The sequence below is a fragment of the Caretta caretta genome, chromosome 7, assembly GCF_965140235.1.
Source record: "Caretta caretta isolate rCarCar2 chromosome 7, rCarCar1.hap1, whole genome shotgun sequence".
Lineage (NCBI taxonomy): Eukaryota > Metazoa > Chordata > Testudines > Cheloniidae > Caretta > Caretta caretta.
Window position 1 is genome coordinate 27,532,424 of NC_134212.1, and position 20,518 is coordinate 27,552,941.

At 39.8% G+C, this 20,518-nt stretch overlaps 1 protein-coding gene across 7 annotated transcripts in view; it reads right to left on the reverse strand.

Annotated features, from left to right (window-relative positions):
- CACNA2D3 (calcium voltage-gated channel auxiliary subunit alpha2delta 3) overlaps positions 1–20,518 on the reverse strand; it is a 729,133-nt gene that overhangs the window by 219,853 nt on the left and 488,762 nt on the right. For all 7 annotated transcript variants that reach the window (XR_007357538.2, XM_048857137.2, XM_075130333.1 and 4 more), the window contains one exon: positions 16,965–17,098. Coding sequence is in view for 6 of the 7 variants with exons in the window: in XM_048857137.2 (XP_048713094.1) it covers positions 16,965–17,098 (134 nt within the window). In the remaining variant the exon portion in view is untranslated. The remainder of the gene's footprint in view (positions 1–16,964; positions 17,099–20,518) is intronic.

Consider the following 20,518-nt stretch of genomic DNA (forward strand, 5'->3'; position numbering starts at 1 on the left):
ATACAAGAATTCAAAATATGAATCTTAAAGAGGCTACAGCTTATACTGTCCTGAAATCTCTCTGGGTTCAACAAACCTCTGATTTAACATTAGATTTCCTCTTTTTTTCCCCCCTTCCTCCACCCCCCACCCCTTTTTTTTAACTAATTTAGGAAAACTGAGGTTATGACACAGCTTACTGGCAACATCATCAGCTAACAACACAGTGCCATCAATGCTTCTTATTGTTCATTAGCTTTTGTTGTGAGGAATAGAGAGTGCCTATCAGCCATAATAAGTATGTAGCTAATGCATCTCACCAGTCTAGTTTTACACCCAAATTTTATAGGTATACGTTTATCAAAAGGCCATGAAGCATTTTATGGATGCATCACATTGCAAGCTAAATTCAGCAGGCTGTATAAAAATCCATTCACTTTGTGGAAAGAGCTATATTTCTCATTACACTTTTTATTTTAGAAGAAACACTTTGTTTTTACTTTGCACAACTTGAGGCAACTCAATCAAAGCTGCCTAACAGTAAGAAACCTTCTGGTTTGATTGACAGCATTTATGACCTTTAGCTATACTGAAAGAAAGTTAATTTTAATGTTTTTTAGAACGCATGACCTAAATTAATTTCAAATGCTCGGTTTATTACAGTTTAGTGAAATGCTTCTGCTCTCCAGTTCTCTAATACGTGATAGAAACCATTTTGGCCTGAGGCCTGAACAGTTTCTTCATCTGCTGCTGCTTCCCTTATGGTGTTACCCAGATGTTTAAAAAATGTTATCTTAGAAACTTCCCTCTTTCACCTTGACATCTCACAAGAAACAGGCTGTGAAATGCTGAGGCCGTCACAGAGTTGCCACTAGTTGCTCATGTTAATGGCTATCCTGAGAAGTACCCAGACCATCATGGAGAAGTATAGTCATCACATGTATCAGTTACATTAGCTAATGACAAATAGGTTAAACAAGGCTCAACAACTTCACAATTTTTTTAAATGTCAGTGTACATCTGTTTTCACTTGAAGCCAGGGACTCAAACTGGACTATAACATAGAAAGAGGGGTCACATTAAGACAAGTTGCTGCTAACTCTAATACTTACTCTTTTGAGTTCAGGTGAAGGCCTTAACCCAGAAAACAGAACATTAAAATTGTGGTGTCAATCAACGGCAGTAGAATTCAAAGCTGAAAACTAAGATTTAAAATGTGAGGGACCTGATTCTAATTTCACTCTGGTTCTACATCAGTGTAACTCCAATGACTTAAATGGAGATATTCTGTACTGGTGTAAATCAGGAGTAAGACCCAACATATGCAGTATTGTACATGAAGAAATGCAAGGAGATATTAGATCTAGCTAGTTCTATATTGTTAATTCTTGATTGAATAAATCTAGCACTGTAGAAAACTGAAGATTTTAGTAAAAACTGTGACCCCCAACAGAGCAGCAAGACAAAGGACAGTTCACAGGGATAAGGATTAGGCGTGTTGCCTTGCTATTACTATTATTATAGTGTTTTAATGTGTTTATCCCTGTAAAAATCTTTGTGCCACTACATGAAGGCTATTTAATATTAAACAACCTATAATCATATCTCAAATTTAAAACAGACAATTAATTTACAACATCAATTAAATGGACTCCCTCCATCAAATAGCTCGATAAATTGCTTTCGGGTCTGCTTGACTAGGAGTTGCTAACAGTTAATTTCAAAGTTGGTTGGCTAGAATTAGGGATGTAAGCCCATACTTAAGGTTCTTATAAATAGGCTTGGAAGGATTAAATTTTTACCAGTAAATGTGAGTAAACATCAACTTCGCCATACACCTGTCCCTCCCGAACAGAAAAAAATATTTTGATCGATAGTAACAGAAATGTACAGATAGGCAAAGTAAGAAAAATGATGTTTGAGAACTTAATAGAATCCCATTTTAATGTGTATAAAATATGTTATAGAGCTGTGGTTACAAAATTGTCTGATTCCTCCCCCCCTCCACAATTTCACACAACTGCGACAATTTAAATTGTTAAAAATAGAAACAATACTTAAAAATAAACATTGATTTTAGCTGTCAAAATTACAAAAAAAAACTAAAAATTGAATTCTACCAAGCCTACTTATAAATGGCCTGTTTTCCAGTGATGCTGAGCTCTTGCAGCTCCCATTAAAGTCAACTGCAGCTACTGTTGCTCAGAACCTCAAAAAAAAATCAAAATATTTAATTAAGTACATAATCATGTATTTAAGTACCTACATTTTGGTACCTAACTTTGAAATTTTTGATCTGAGTAAACCATGGCCCTCCTGTTGGACCAGCAAGTGGAAGTGAGTTTCACAGCCAAGGGTCCTCAGCTTGGAACTCCCTGCATCAAGCAACAGCAGTTTAAATCTATGGATTATTATGGGGATGCATTTAAGCTGATCTTAACTACCATGGTGGTTTAAAGAGGGAAAGGTAGTCTCTTAAACAGTCCAGTTCTAAACTATATAGTACATCAACACCTTGAATTGCACCTGGAACTAGACAGGAAGCTAGTACTGTGTGTGGGAACAGGCACGATATAATCCATAATGTTGACACACCGTCTAGGTAGACGGCTGCATTCTGCACCAGCTTCCAAGTGATGTGCAATTACGGAATTAGCCATAGAGACCACTGCAATCATCCAACCTGATTAACAATATGCCAGAAGTGTTCATGTGTCAACAGAATATTCAAACATGCACACTCACCTCTTCTACAACACCCCAGTTCCACTAGAATGGAATACCTCATCCATTCTCAAATCCTCTTTCAGCCATAGCTTAATATCACACATGAAAGAAAAGCACTCCTGGACTTTCTCTTCTGAAAAGTGTTACATACGTGCATATAAATCAGCTAATATTAATAATATTAATAATACATGCATAATAAATCAGCTAATAAATCAGCTACATTTTCAAATACTTTAAAAATTTTCTAAGCACCCCACACTTACTCAGAGACTAGTAGGGCACCTGCCTCACTGAATTTGCTCAACTGGATGGAACACTTCTGGCCAGACAATTAAAGGAAATGTTTCCTCTGGAAGACCTGACTTGACACCACACAATGGTGAGGAGGTAGGTCAACTCGCAGCAGCAGCATCATCAGCTGGAAGCTTTCCACAAACACCCCCCCCCCCCGCAAACCAAACCAAAACCCCTCTCCATGTACAGACTATCTAACTGCACTTACACACACTTTATACGTATATACCAATACGTAGTTAAGAGCTTGCAGAATAATGAAAAAAATCTATTTGTGAATAATTATTTCTTGATAAAAAGAAAAGGAGTACTTGTGGCACCTTAGAGACTAACCAATTTATTTGAGCATGAGCTTTCGTGAGCTACAGCTCACTTCATCGGATGCATACCGTGGAAACTGCAGCAGACTTTATATATACACAGAGAATATGAAACAATACCTCCTCCCACCCCACTCTCCTGCTGGTAATAGCTTATCTAAAGTGATCATCAGGTGATAAGCTATTACCAGCAGGAGAGTGGGGTGGGAGGAGGTATTGTTTCATATTCTCTGTGTATATATAAAGTCTGCTGCAGTTTCCACGGTATGCATCCGATGAAGTGAGCTGTAGCTCACGAAAGCTCATGCTCAAATAAATTGGTTAGTCTCTAAGGTGCCACAAGTACTCCTTTTCTTTTTGCGAATACAGACTAACACGGCTGTTACTCTGAAACCTATTTCTTGATAAATTGCTAAACTTCAGAATAAATACTATTTACAGTGTTATTTGAGCAACGCTAATTTTCATATGTACATAGTATTGCCTATGTATGTTGGTACTATACAAAATCTCTGACAAATTGGAGAGAAAAGAACCATTAACAACTAACTCACCCAACCTCAACACCTACCCAAAAAATAGTCTTTCCTTCTGTTTTCTCTCCCCGTTTTTTGTATTTAATTCTGTCACTGCAGCATAACTCAAATGGCACCGATAATTTAATGAGTCTTTATTCTTTATTTCAGTCTTTTATTCAAGTAGTTCAGATAAAGTATATTTCATCTTCACTGCCCTTTCTTTTGAAATGTCATAAAATGAGACATATGCGATGAAAAGATGGAATTTGTATATTACATTAAATCCATTGCCTTCCTGCATTATCATTTTACTCTAAATAATCCTTCATGAGAAAATGAAACATGAAAAATGTCATATATCTGACCAAGTAACTGCAATTTCCTTATAATCAACTCAGCTTCATTCAGAACATTTGTCTGTGATCTTATTAGTCTCAAACAGATATTAATTGCAAAGGCATTTAAATACTAGTTTTCTTTGGGTAAGGACAAGTTTTTCCAGAGTGTTTGATCGAACATAATGGGGGAAAAAAATCTAGAAACAAGTTCTCCCTCTGCTTAGTGATCTTTCACCTTTTGATTTTCAATTCTGTGAAATGACAAGAACAGCAATTCTGTGTGAAACTCAAAATGGAATGTCCCCTCACCTAAAAGCACTACACATCAGTGGCAGGCTGCAGATGGAAAAGGTCCCAAATTGCTGTATCTCTAGCATGCAGGTGTCTGGGAGCAAGACTGGAACCCTTTTGGCATGGATATACTAGTAAATCAAAATCAACATGAGAACTACTCTCTATAATTTATATACAATAATTGGTGGGAGAAAGTCCAGCAGGTGAACAGTTTCAGACATTTGTACTTCACTGAATTATTTTTAAGATACAACCTATTAAAGCCTCATATAGAGAGTAACAATAATTCCCTATATAATGTTGTCATAAACATACAGCTAAGGGTAGCCTAGAATTCCTCCTTACCTGTAAGGGGTTAAGAAGCTCAAATAACCTGGCTGGCACCTGATCAAAAGGACCAATGCGGAAAGAAGATACTTTCAAATCTGGGAGGTGGGGGAGAGGCTTTGTTTGTGCTCTTTGTGTGTGTGTTCTCTGGGGAAGCAGAGAAGCATCAGGTCAGAAAACTACTTCTCCTAAAATCATCCTAAAATGAGTCTCAATATTGCAAAAAGAGTAAGTAAATAAGGCAAGGTGTGTTAGATTATCTTTTGTTTTTAGCTTGTGAATTTTCCCTATGTTTAGAGGGAGGTTTATCCCTGTTTTTTGTAACTTTAAAGTTTTGCCTAGAGGGGAATCCTCTGTGTTTTGAGTCTGATTACCCTGTAAAGTTACCTTCCATCCTGATTTTACAGAGATGCTTCTTTTACTTTTTTTTCTTTATAATAAAAGTTCTGTTTTTTAAGAATCTGGTTTATCTATTTGATTGGTATATTAATTCTCAAGCCTCCCCAGGAAAGGGGGTGAAGGGAGGATATTTTAGGGAACAGGAACTCCAAGTGGTCCTTTCCCTGAATCTTTGTCTAACTCACTTGGTGGTGGTGGCAGCAGTACCCATCCAAGGGCAAGGAAGGATTTGTGCCTTGGGGAAGTTTTTAACCTAAGCCGATAGAAATAAGATTAGGGGGTCTTTCATGTGGGTCCCCACATCTGTACCCTAGAGTTCAGAGTGGGGAGGAAACCCTGACAAAAGTAATGATATTACAGGCCAGAAAACTGTGTAAAATAAGAGAAAACCCTGGAAACTCATGACAAAGTCCTAACATAGTGGTTTTAAAGATCATTTTCTTTAGATCTACAGTGCTAGTAAAAGAGAATCTGTTCATCAAACATTTGTACCTGACTGAATTTCCTAGATACTAAATTTAATCACAGTATGTTTTGTGAATGAATCCACTTTGAAATTTCAGTAGTACCAGTGAGAAATGATAATGCAGCTAAGCAATGCTGGGACAGCCAAAACACTTTCATAATAGTATGCTAATCCTACAAGGATGGGCTCCATCAGTCCCAAATCCTGGGCAAGCAATGTTACTGTGGGAACACAATACAAGTGAATGCCAGTATTTGAAAGATCTGAATAAGCACTTTTGTGCTTTTTCTCCCATAATGCCCCTCACACCTGGGAGGAACTCCCCATAAAAGTATGCAAAACTACCTCATTATCCTTCTCCACATCCCTCCTTAAACTCTTTTTTGCCACGATGCCTACAAAAAAAGTGACATATTAGGCTGCTGGTATGCTGAGACAACTGCCTATCATGCTGTCAAATAGGATTTCTATTCTCCTTTTTTTAAGTAACTGTACGCTAGCAAAAATAATTATAATAGTAATCCGTTTCAATGGAAATAAAGTACAGTGATATTTATAGTCTGTGCCAGAGTTATAATGACTGTGGGGTGAGAAGTGAAGTGTCACAGCATGTTCCACATGTTTTTAACACTGTTTCTAAGGCTCTGGAGGCTATTAAATTTAATGAACCCATCTGCTATGAAATAGAGGTCCAACCATAATCAGTTTTCTCAGTGCCATATAATACAGATGGCATTCCATGTTCCACATCCCCAGCAGGATATTTCATGCTCCTCTTTAAGTGCAGAGTTTTGTTTTGTTTTGGTTTGAGGTTTGGACCATCTTTTTGATCTGTGGCATTTTATTGTGCACATACTGTACACACAGTGATGCACATGAAAAGTGTTAACTCATTAAAATAAATATTGCCATCTCTTACAACTTTTTTCTAGCAGCTCCGACAACCAGCAATTAGATCTGTGCAGTAACACACTGTGGCTAATGCAATCACTGAAAATTCCCCTAATGGCAGACGTTCCAACACGAGCACTGGGGCAAACACAAACATGTAATTTATCGGACATACAAGGGTTTACTTTAAGCGCTGAAAGGTTATGTATGAGTGTGTACGCTGAAAAGCACAATTTATCCATAATATATTTGTTTACATGCCTTAGAAATTGTATATTTGGTGCACACCAGCAGGGAAATTGCAAAATTAATTCTTATTTTAAACGATCATATTCCCATTAGTTCATAGCAGATTTTATTTTCTCTCACATGCCCATTTTCTTTTCAGGGTCCTCAATTTGTCTGTTTATTGGGCCATGCCGCTCTTATACCTGTTCTGTGTGATCTGGGACCCTAAGCTCTCATTTAAGTGGCACAACATTCCTTGCACTGATTAGCACCCAACTGCCAAGCATAAGTTTTTCAAGTTGTGCATTAGCTTACAAAAAGGAACACATTCTATTAATGACATTTTGAGCTGCACCTAAAAGATAATGAGTGTGCATGAATTCTATTCATTTGAGAGGTTTATACATTTACAATCTTGAGCATTCATTATATTTTGTCAATTGATACACAGGATCTTACTGGATTTAACACAATTAATGTTGTTAGCAGTAATTTGTTTACTCTTGATACAGCAGTAAAGCTAATGGATTAGAACAGTTGAGTGGAAAACTGGAATGTTTAATTATAGTGATTGGAAATTTTGGGCCAGACAGTTCTCAAAACCTCTGGGGAAGGCTTTTTGCATAGAAATCTCCATGATGATTCCCTGAGAGGTGCCCCCACATCATCTCATCGGGGGAGGAGGGCAGGTGCACACACACCTCTTTATTTTTGTGTGTGTGTGTTGTCTTACCAGTGTAAAAGTCACAGGACCCTTCTCCAAACCTGTTAGAGCCCAAATTAACTGCAGGAGGCCTTGGTCATCTGAGAAGAAGGCCTGTAGCTCCAAATAGGCTGTGGCTCCTGGCAGTGTTACTTCAGTGGAACAGCACTACCAGGGACCCCTCCTAGGTGTGCTGTATTTGTCAGAGATAAAATGAAAAGGTAATCCATGCTAGGGCTGTATTATCTTTTCCAGGTAAATTAATCCAGGCTGGAGGATAGACGATAGACATTCTCCAAACCCCATCCTATCTCCTCAGAGACACCTGAGTTGCAGAGAGAACTCTGCAGAGCTGTGGAGTGGAAGAGACAAGGATGCTGTGGAGGGGCCTGAGCCCCCATCCGCCTAATGGAAAGGCTGAGATCCATGCATGGGGAGTTTGCTCCGCATTGAGATCAAGTGGGTAAACCCAGGCTATTTATCAGAAAAGGGAGAAGAGTCTCCAAGGATTCAAATCCTGCCAAATAAATCCAAAAGCTCTCATTAAAATTAGGATCCACGACCAAATTCAATCTACAAAATTCCATCTGTAAAACTAGGTCTGGTCTACACTGGGAGCGAGGGGAAGATCGACCTAAGTTACGCAACTTCAGCTACGAGAATAGCATAGATAAAGTCGACGTATCTGAGGTCGACTTACCTCGTGTCCACACAGCGCGGGGTTGACTGCTGCCACTCCCCCGTCAACTCCGCTTCCGCCTCTCGCTGCAGTGGAGTACAGGCGTTGATGGCAGAGCGATCGGGGATGATAAATCTATCACCGATGGATCAATCACTACCAGCCGATCCAGCGGGTAGTGTAGACGTACATAGTGGCAGTGAACTGGTGCAACTCTCATGGGAATTTCTGAGCCATAATCTGGGATAACAGCACTCTCCTGTGAAGGGCAATGAATTGCTTGATTCTAAGGGATACTGACCTGGAAGCAGGGGAGGGTGTGTTTCTCTTGCCCTTCCACCCTAATTAGGGGATGAAAACAGGAAGCATCTGCCACTCCCAAGATAACTTGTGTTGGAGCAGCAAGAACCATTGTTCAAGATGGGGAAGTGGCTGTCCGGTGCACCCTAAACACTCAGAGAGTCAGAAGATAGAGAACAGGTAATAGAGACCCTCCCCTTATGATAACAAAGTTAGCAAAAATTGTCCCAGGGGCCTGGGAGAAGGTGGGGTATGGGAGTACCAGAGGATTGTTATCTGGAAGATTGGATTATACAGGACATTAATCTCCAAGAAACCTTGCAGGGACTTTAGACCCATCCTCTAAAATCAGCCATGCACAGTTTCATTGACAATTAGTCTTAATCACAGGATCATGAGGGGCAGGAAAAAGATAGGGCAATGTAAGGAAGATAAAGCTGGAAAAGTAAGTACAACACAATGATAGCAGGGGCCATCGTAAAAAGTGTGGGACCAAAAAAAAATTGTCATGAAATCAAATTTAATCATTTGTGGGTGGTGTGTAAATTCTCTTTTCATAGATGTTTATAAATGGTATTTACTAATATTCACTAACATAGTTATGTCTAATATTTACTTGCTGTGGTGACAGAAGATCTTTCCATACTTGCTATGAAACATATTAGTGGGATGCAGTACTGAAATACATAATCTACTAAAAAATTCCAGCCCTGGGCACCTTTTACCATGATAAAAATGCTAATTACATCCACTTATGATAATAGCACAATTAACTCATGCCAGAAAAGGTATGTGATGATATCTCTGGGAATAGAGTCTAGTTGAAATCGGGTAAGACTTCATTTTTATTCCTTCATAAAAGCTCCTACATGCAATGTGTGCAAAGGAAATTGAATGGTATGTAGTTTATAAAACCTCAACTTAAATTCTTGGAAAGAAAAGAGATAATAAAAGCTTAAGACCTGATGTAGCTTATGCTGCATCCATGTGTGTTATACAGAGGGCCTCATGTATTTTGCAATTCTGGGGCTGTGGAATTGCCACAGAATTAATTTTTTTGCCTTAGAATTGTACTCCAGAAACTCAGCTTCCATTTTATTTTAATTTTTTTACAAATAAATAGCAAATAGCCTGACGGTTGCAGAGATAATCTTGAAAATGTGACCTGATTATAATGCCTGCTGGATTCTGCAGAGAGCCAGAAACAATAGTTCTGAGGGTTTGACTAGATTTGAATTTTCAGTGAAGGTCTAGCACAAATCAACTGATTATGAATTAAAACATGTTAGTTAAACAACAAGTGTCAGAGTAGACACTTCAGAAATATCTGTTTCAAAACACAAGCTTTTGTTCTTATATTCAATCCTAGGCTAGAGCTAATTGAGTTCCCCCCCCTTAATCCTGCCACTCATGGGGGGGAATGAGGTGCTGAACCAGGCTGCCCGAATGTCATCATATGAACCCACCAGCAGTGCAAACACAATGAAAAAGCATTTACTTGAAAATAATCATAAATGAATTTTATGCCAGTGATTATTTTGAACTATACGTTAGCAGGGGTTCTCAAACTTCATTGCACCACAAACCCCTTCTGACAATAAGAATTACTATACGACCCCAGGAGCGGGGACTGAAGCCTGAACATGCCTGAGGCCCACTGACCGGGTGGGGTTGGGAGCAAAGCTGAAGCCCAAGGGTTTCAGCCCCAGGTGGGGGGCCTGTAGCCTGAGTCCCAACACGCAGGGCTGAAACACTCAGACTTCGGCCCTGGGCCCCAGCAAATCTAAGCCAGCCTTGGCAAACCATTAAAATGGGGGTGTGACCCACTTTGGGGTCCTGACCCACAGTTTGAGAACCACTGCATTATAGCTCTGTGTGCCACTAGAAAGGAGTAGGAAGGATGTGAAAGAAGATAACATTGTAGAAGGATTTAGAGACTCATACAGGAGTCAAATTAAGCCTGCTGGTGATGACTCAAGTCAGTACTTTTTTTCTGAAGGCTGCCATCTTGTGCTTCAGACTCTACAATGTCATTAAAAAAAGCCTTTGCCTTTATGGATACAAAAGCCACAAGAATGTGAACTGACTGCAATCAATGCGGTAATGTCTGCCTGAGCTTGCAAGAGTTAAACTGAAAGAGTTAAACTGCCCCATTCATCTCAGTGTGGTCTTAACCCTGTAGTTATTCTAAATGTTAATGCTGTTGACTTTTCTATTGATGAAAGAAGAGGGAGAAGCATATCATGAACAGCTGCTTAAGCTCCTGTGAGTGGCGTCTTATTTTGGCATCTAGAATTCATGAACATTAATCTGTAGATGGAGCCTACTTTGTGAGCAAAGCTCAGGTGAATATTGCTACTCCACTTTCCCACCCTCCATTTCAAGATCTGATATGCATTGTTCAAAACAATGTTCCTTTGCTACACTGACCTGATGGCTAGAATTGTCAATAAACCTTGCTAGAACTCTGATAAAAGATGCTTCAAGTTACTAGTCATTTGCCCCTTATCACATGCCTGAAAAGGCCCAGTAAGTGATTAACTGTGAGGCAAATTGTAAATGTGTATGAAAATGAAAAGCCCTCTTCAGTTACACAGAGGAAATATACTATGCTATATATATATAGTATTACATCACTGCTGTTGTGTTACGAATCTCTGCCTGACTAGTCCACCTCTCGCAAGTCACTGTCCAAACAGAAAGAAGGTGGGACATTTATTTACATATTTTCAAACATTTTCTCCATATGCCTCATTCTACATCCAGGTGGAATCTCTGGTACAGGGAGCCCTTTCCTTAGCAGAGAGATTCGAGGAACAACCATGGTTGTCAACAGTGTCAGCGGGACATCAGTAAGGATTTGTTTTTGTCACGGAGGTCATGGAAGTCATGGATTCTGTGACTTTCTGTGACCTCCGTGACTTCTGCAGCTGACAGTGCACCTGAACCGGGGGTGCCTGAGCAACTCAGCCCCCTCCCCTGCCCCGAGACCACAGCAGCAAGAGTGTGGGGGGGGGCCTCAGGGATGGGGTTTGGGGTGCAGGGCGGTGGTTACCTGGGGGACTCAGCTCCTAGCTCCATGTGCTGCCTCCATCTGCAGGAACCGCCCTCGCAGCTCCCACTGGCCGTGGTTCCCAACCAATGGGAGCTGAAGAGTTGGGGCTTGGGGCCAGGGGAGGCAGCATGTGGAGCTAGGAGCTGGAGGTCACTGTTTCCCAGGAGCCGGGTAGGGAGCCTGTCCCAGCCCTGCCAACCCCGCAAGCACCCCTGCGCTGTTCACCCCCACGCACACAGTGAGCACCCGTGGCACCCCTGGGCCATCCCCCCAAGCTGCCCCCCCCCATGTTTTAGTCAGAGTTAAAATAGTGAATTTTGTTTACGGCCCGTGACCTGTCCATGACTTTTACTAAAAATACCTGTGACTAAAACCTAGCCTTATTTAGAAGTTTACCATGGGGAAGCAGCTTCTATTATGATTTGAGCTGTATGAAACAATTATCTGAACCATAGCTTTTACAGTAGGCGAAACTGCAGGCAAAACATTGCACTCTCTCATATTTATATGAGAGAGAAAATTTTCATCATGAAAACTGACAGTGGCCTCAATTGGCCAAATTTCACCCTCTGATAAATCCACAAACTTTCACTTGCAAATATTCACAAAGTGAAAACTGAGGCACTAGTCCTGGGCTAGTTTTTTTGTACCACAGTTAGTGACTGAGGCCATATTTGTGCCTCTCTGTTTCTTGTGCTTTCCAGTTTGTGCCTAGTTGAATCCCCAATTTAAGGATTGTTCTTTACATCTAATTACATATGGCCCCAAGGAGCCATTCCTTCAGCCAGGGATCACTGGGGTGTCAGGATGCCACCACATCCCCTTTCCCAAGCCATGTTCACTTGCATTGACAAGTTGTAGCTGGACATAGAGTGATCAAAATGTACATTTGGAAGGGACCTTAAGAGCCACCTGGTCAATCCCCTGGCCCCACACTGAGTCAAGATTAAGTGTCCCTAGACCACCCTTGAAAAGTGTTGGTCTTTCCTGTTCTTAAAAATCTCCAGTGATAGGGATTCTACAAACCCCTTAGGAAGTCTATATCCTCGGTTGAAAACCACTCATTCACCATATCACACAAAAGGAACCGCCACTCTCAAGTAGTTCCATACTTTTTATCAATCCCTACTCAGGCATAACATTACAGTTGATTGCCTAAAATTAGGCACATACATGCCGAGAGTCACCTGTAAGCGGCTCTATTTTCAGAAGTGCTGAGCACCCACATCTCCCATGAAAGTTGATGCACCAATAGCAAGGTTAAGGACCTGGCGCTGGAACTTTCACACAGATCTAGTTCTGAGAATGGGGATGTCCTTTACAAGGCTCCTTCTGCACTATTTTCCCAGGGCTTGAACTACGGTTCTTTCCATTTATCCTCTTCCTGTATAGTCTCACTGTTGATTTGGGAAAGAAAAGGGATTTACCCTAGAGCACCAGGTATAATGGGGCCCTCAGGCCTTACCAAAATATAAATAACTACTAATCAAATTAATCAGAGTCTAGGGGTGGGAGGAGAGCACAGAAAGCAGAGATTTAAAGTGTTTTATTTTGATTGAAATAAATCAGCATTCATTTGGATTAAGATTCTTTATTCAAGAATGTAACAGCTCAACTGTTTTTATTTTTCCTGATTTCTCCTCCAAACTGCTTCTCTAAACTCACTCTGCTGTTCTCAAGTAGGTATTGCATTTACTCCCTCATGCTGTATTTAGTTAGGATTATAAACAATATAAGTGGACTTGGAAGGATTAGATTTTTATCTGTAAGTGTCAATAAACATCTATTTCTCCATACACACACAAACCGATGAAAAAATATTTCCACCAATAATCTTAATTTACACATAGGCAAAGAAAGAAAAATGCTGCTTGAGAACATATTAGCATTTGACTTAAGGCTATTTACTTTTGAATTTTGACATATGATGTTGACAATTTGTGCTTTAACTGTTCTAAATAAGAATCTACCAAATTTGCGGCCATGAAAATTGTGTTGCGGGCCATTAAATCTGGTCTCCCATGAAAACTGGTCTTTTGTGTACTTTTAACCCATACAATACAATAGGGTAAAAGTATACAAAAGTGTGCTAATAAAGTTTGCGGATGATACAAAGCTGGGAGGTATTTCCAGTAGAGATAAGGAGGTTTTAGTACCATTATACAAGGCACTGGTGAGACCTCACCTGGAATACTGTGTGCAGTTCTGGTCTCCTATGTTTAAGAAGGATGAATTCAAACTGGAACAGGTACAGAGAAGGGCTACTAGGATGATCCAAGGAATGGAAAACTTGTCTTATGAAAAAAGAAAAGGAGTACTTGTGGCACCTTAGAGACTAACCAATTTATTTGAGCATGAGCTTTCGTGAGCTACAGCTCACTTCATCGGATGCATACCGTGGAAACTGCAGCAGACTTTATATACACACAGAGAATATGAAACAATACCTCCTCCCACCCCACTGTCCTGCTGGTAATAGCTTATCTAAAGTGATCATCAAGTTGGGCCATTTCCAGCACAAATCCAGGTTTTCTCACCCTCCACCCCCGCACACAAATTCACTCTCCTGCTGGTGATAGCCCATCCAAAGTGACAACTCTCTACACAATGTGCATGATAATCAAGTTGGGCCATTTCCTGCACAAATCCAGGTTCTCTCACCCCCTCACCCCTCTCCCAAAAACCACACACACAAACTCACTATCCTGCTGGTAATAGCTCATCCAAAGTGACCACTCTCCCTACAATGTGCATGATAATCAAGGTGGGCCATTTCCAGCACAAATCCAGGTTTTCTCACCCCTCTCCTCCTGCTATTACCAGGTTAGTCTCTAAGGTGCCACAAGTACTCCTTTTCTTTTTGCGAATACAGACTAACACGGCTGGTACTCTGAAACTTGTCTTATGAAAGGAGACTCAAGGAGCTTGGCTTGTTTAGCCTAACTAAAAGAAGGTTGAGGGGAGATATGATTGCTCTCTATAAATATATCAGAGGGATAAATACCGGAGAGGGAGAGGAATTATTTAAGCTCAGTACCAATGTGGACACAAGAACAAATGGATATAAACTGGTCATTGGGAAGTTTAGACTTGAAATTAGACGAAGGTTTCTAACCATCAGAGGAGTGAAGTTTTGGAATAGCGTTCCAGGGAAAGCAGTGGGGTCAAAAGATCTTTCTGGCTTTAAGATTAAACTCGATAAGTTTATGGAGGAGATGGTATGATGGGATAACATGATTTTGATAATTAATTGATCTTTAAATATTCATGGTAAATAGGCCTAATGGCCTGTGATGGGATGTTAGATGGGGTGGGATCTGAGTTACCCAGGAAAGAATTTTCTGTAGTATCTGGCTGGTGAATCTTGCCCATTTGCTCAGGGTTTAGCTGATCGCCATATTTGGGGTTGGGAAGGAATTTTCCTCCAGGGCAGATTGGAAGAGGCCCTGGAGGTTTTTCGCCTTCCTCTGTAGCATGGGGCACGGGTCACTTGCTGGAGGATTCTCTGCTCCTTGAAGTCTGTAAACCACAATTTGAGGACTTCAATAGCTCAGACATAGGTGAGAGGTTTTTCGCAGGAGCGGGTGGGTGAGATTCTGTGGCCTGCGTTGTGCAGGAGGTCAGACTAGATGATCATAATGGTCCTTTCTGACCTTTGTATCTATGAATCTATACAGCATTTCTCATACTAGGGGTCCTGACCCAAAAGGAGGTTGGCAAGCCTATTGTAGGACAGGTCGTAGTATTGCCACCCTTACTTCAGCACTGCCTTCAGAGCTGGGCGGATAGAGAGCAGCAGCTGCTGGCTTGTTTGGGTTGCAACAAAACACACTCTTTATCCAGGTTAAAGAGAAAGAGGATAAGAAAGAGAATTGACCTCTAAGACATAACTTACAAGGAGTTTTCACCCAAAGGCATCAGAAATACAGATATGAAAGAAGAGTGTTAGCAGAGATGCAAAATAAGATGTATTGACTACTTAAAGCATATGAGAGAGAGAGAGAGAGAGAGAGAAACATTATGAGAATGAAAACAAAACACTTTAGATTCTACCAGCCCTCTCCCCATTTCAGAAAATGTCTTGAAGCAGGGAACTTTGAGGCTCTATGTACTTTTTACCCTTCTCACCCTAACGTTTCCATGAAGAAAAGGAGGAGTGCAGATTAATCATGCTCTTAAGTGCTACTTATTGGTAAAACAGGAAATAGGAAATAAGTGGATTACATCCAAAACAACATTTCCAAATGGGACTATTTTTTTTCCTCTTTGGTAACTATAGATGTTCATATTTGTTTTAAATTATTCTGTCCAAGACCACAATTCAGATAAAAGAGGAAGACTTAACTCAACCTAAAACTGATATAAAACAGCATCTTCAATTGTTTTTTCTGGGACATTTTTATGATGATTTTACTTTCAGCTTGCTATCTGCTCAACAGCTTGGCAAAGTTTAAAACTCCCCCCCCCCACTCCCTTAAAAAAAAAGAAAGAAAAAAAAAGGGGGGGGCAGGGGCTAGGGAGGGAAGGTTTGAGCTCACCTGATGGGATTTTCTCAGTTTGCCCGGTTCTCATGAGGATTAAAAACAGTTAAAATAAATGAACAGCTTTGCAGCTGCTGATCTGTGATTTCTACTCCTCCGAACCAATATTTGTAACCATTTCACACTAAATTAAGAACATTTGCTGCAACTCTTGCTTTATGGAGTGCTTCTACAATATGTTACTCCCAATTAGGTAAATGAGAAAAAAAGAAAAAAAGCTTAACCAAGCTGCTGAAACCAAATAAAATGAATCTTTACCTGGGTCAGACACAACTTGCTAAAAATATGATCAGTAAATTAACTGTCATTTCAAAAAAGAAAATCTGCATTAAATCTAATGCTTCCCAGGTGCCGAACCTGAAAATTATACATCAGTAAGGTAACCAAGTCATCTGCCAACCAGAACAAAAAGGATTTGTCCTATTTTAATATATAACACGTACAACATTTTCAATATTCTTCAATTGAAAACATCTTAGTAGTCACCTAGTCATTGGCCTACCTCTGTAGATTAAATATATTAACAACTATTGCAGAAGTCTCATTTAATGTAGTTTATAGTTAAATTTACATTCATTTAAAGGCATTTGGAAAATGATGATTACTACAAGTTACTAATCTTTATATTACTGGTCAAGTCTAACAACCAAACTAAACATTTGATGATCATAAAGGCAACAGTGACTGTTACTTTTTGGGTCTGACAAATGTATAAACACCTACTAACTGCTGTAACTGGAATTAGTTCATTCAAACCTTGTAAAATTTAACCCCCACCTAGTGACAGTCAAAGGGTAGAAAGATGCACAACTAGGATTGTTAACCACAATAGCAGGTTTAAATCTAATTCCTCATCTTCTTCTGTAAGCATGTGTTTTAAATGCTTTCTCATGCAGACTTACAGTGCTGTCGATATATGCTTCAGTCCATACCACATCATGCTCTTGATCAATAACCTTTGGTCGGCTAAGAACATGGAGGTATTCCATGACGTTCTCCTGCACATCAGCTAATGTAGAGATCTGAGTAAAAAACCCTGTGAAAACACAGAGATTTCAAGTTATGAGGCTGACAAAAAGAATTAAGGAAGATTCTAACAATAAATATGATGCATGTTATGTCTGCTGTGTTTTCTGTTTAACTGTCTCCAAAGGAGACATGCAAAAGGACCATATTTGATGAGAAGCAGCCTTGTCCAATATTAATTTGTGAAAGCAGAAGTCTGTGAAACAGTGTGTCAGCCTTTGAAGGACTCAGTTCCTGAGACTGTTCTACACCATTGCATAGCTTATCCTAAGTGTTTGGTTCCAAGACAGTTTTGCGGTTTCATGGTAAAGTAGAAATTATGGGATTTTTTTTCATGGTAAATACTTAATAAAAATTAGAACTGTATTCACTCTTTACAACATTATACCAAACCATGCAAAACTGATCTAGTTTCAGGTGTCAGTTTACAGAAGTGAATTGGGGTCAAAATGGGGAAAAAATAGTCGTGGTACTCCATTTCAGACCTGTCCACACTCTCAATCCTGGGTGGCATGGACTGTGAATAAACTCCTGATACTGTAATACATTCTTTGCAAATGGCAGGGGCCAATGAGAATAGAATCAGAATCACTTGGGTAAATAATCACAACTTTGAATCATAAACCTTGAAACATGACACCTCCTAAAGGCAGTATCCTGGCAGCAGTGAAATGGGGAAGGCCACAGCCACCTACACTGTCACCAGCTTTATTCTCTTTCAATGCTCAAATGCAAAGTATCCTTACATGTCCTTGCCCTGCCAATCCCATTTAATCCAAATATGATAAAGGCTTGGAGCAACTCCAAGGCCACAGCCCTGCCCAGACTACTGTATGCGTTTACCCAAATTTAACCTCATCTACACTACTGTGTCTGGATCTCCATTCAACACCAACCCTCTTCTCTACTACCAGAGGACGGATGCCTAATGGACAGGAAAGAGGCATTACCACAACTCCTGATCTTTGAAGGGTTAGAGCACCAGCCTTCAAATGGTGATAGGCAGCTGGAAACAACAACTGTTCAGCTGTATTTAGTAGAGAGGGAAAAACCAGATTGGATAAAACAACAGACCAAAATCTTCCATCAAAGTTCCAAGTGGAACTTTTGACTTTTCAAAAAGCTTGACTAACTTTTTTTCCTTCCTCATTTTTGTGACCTTTAATATTTTCTAATTCCATCCAGCATCATAAGTACAAAGTCTGAGATGTCTAGTTAATTACCAAACCTAAAGGTTTTTGGATATATGTAATGTCGTCACGGTTACAGTGGGAGTCTGGAACTTAAGACATCTCAGCTTGCTCTGTGATTGTAGATAGGACATTTACAGTTTTCTTCATCTTTAATATGGTTTCATTTATGCTATCTACCACACAGGTTTGTTCTGAAGCTAAACTGAGTAACATTTATAAAGCAATTTCAGATCCTTGGAATTACAGTATTCTTCAACTAAGTGTACAAAAGTTTGGATTCTCATTTGACATAACCCAAACTTCCACACCTTTTAAGGTTTTTATACATTTCTATCATTAATTTATCACATTATTTACGACAAGTTTTTTGATCCACTTCTCTTTCATTGTTGGTTACATTTTATAACTCTCTGGCCATTATAAATATAATGCATGTGAGGCTCCCTCCTGCAGATATGAAATAGTCCACAGAAGTGAAAGACCGTGTCAGTTCCCATAGGTGTAATGGGAGAATAGTACCTCACAGGTGTGTTGTGAGGATGACTACATTAAAGGTTGTTAAGCAGTCAGATACCATGGTAGAGAGTGCCATAGATATTTGTGCTGAGAAAAATCAGTAACTCAGACTACTTCAGCCATCCATAATAAGGCATTTCACCTTATTGGTGACTACAAAAATACCTCAATCTTCAACGTAAAGTCTTAGACTGTGGCTCACCAGAATTGCAGAACCTGCACTAGGGAGAGGTGCAGAGGCTGCCCCCCTTGCCCCCACACAGAACCTGCTCATCAGAAAGGAATCTGGAAGCAGGCACAGCCTGAGCTTGATACTCCACCAGTTGCTAAGCATGGGAAAAATACATTGCCCTTTTAAGTGGGGGGAGGTGGCAGATTGTGCTTTCCTCCCCCCACCCGGAACAGGGAGCTCCAAGAGAGATCATGATTCTTTTAGGCAGATCTCACCCACTGCTCCTCTGTGAGGCACTGTATCTCTGCACCACAACTTACTTAGTGCTATTAGCATGATCTAGCCCAGTATTTCTCAACGACTGATCCGTGAACCGGTGCCGGTCCCGGAGATCTCCTTGACACAGTTTAGCAAGCTGGTCCCTGGTATCAAAAAGGATGAGAAACACTGATCTAGCCCACCCATCTTTACGGTCACAGAGAGTCAGAAAAGATGATAAAACAGTACAAAACAACAAATTCTTGGCTAGACAAACATTGTAGCCAATCATAACTCACTCCTCTTTAAAGCTTGTCCTCATGTGCCAACCAATAATCCATGTGTCATTTGATACAAATATGGCATGTTTCCATATATAGAGAATTCCTCTTGTCTCCAGAACATGAAATTATAGCACTTACATGAACAGTGCAAAGGTGTATGATGATGTGGCTCACTCTACATATCGGAAATATGTGGATATGAAATAAGTTAAAAAAACTATTTTCTTTGGTGCATATCTTCATACTCAACCAGCAAAGACAGATGGGACACTTACATTTCTCTGAGGGCAAAGTTCAGATAAATTTGGTTGCCTTATCCATGAATTCTTATTCTTTCAAATATTTTCAAATATTTTATAATTTTTAACTCTGCATTTCCTGGCATTGTATGGTTTGGGGAGTTTGGTTTGTGTTAAATTTTATTTACTAATTAGAATGTTCTATAAGGATATTAACTTACTGAAACATATTCTCAGCCTTAAATTTCACTTTAAAGGAGATGATTTGTTTTTGGTCTGGTTTTTTTTGGAGCTTTTGAAGCCTAGCAGCTTAACGACTGACTCAATCTTAATTGGGAAATCTGTTCTTGGGAAAACTACATTCTGTATAAATGGTGGAAAGATAGAAAAGTCTACCTTTATTTCATGAGTTATTGATTGAGAATACTTTTGGGAAAAGGTAATATGTATATTAGCCTTTCTGACATGCTGAGCTCTCCATTTTTGTGGCTGCAGGATCGCTGTAGCCAAAACGTGGGCTTTCCCTTCCTGTCAGCACTAACACACATTTCATTATCTAGCCCTTTTTATATTGTGTAAAGGTCACTACATACCTAAAATCTAATTACTTTTCTATATAAACTATTTATGTATGGAACTCAATAAATAAAACCCCCAAAACATTTTGGTTTCTAAGACCTTTCATCAAGGACTCCAAGCACTGCACAGTTGTGGGTAAGTATTATTTTTATTTTATAAGCGATAGCATACATTTTCAAAGGTGATTTT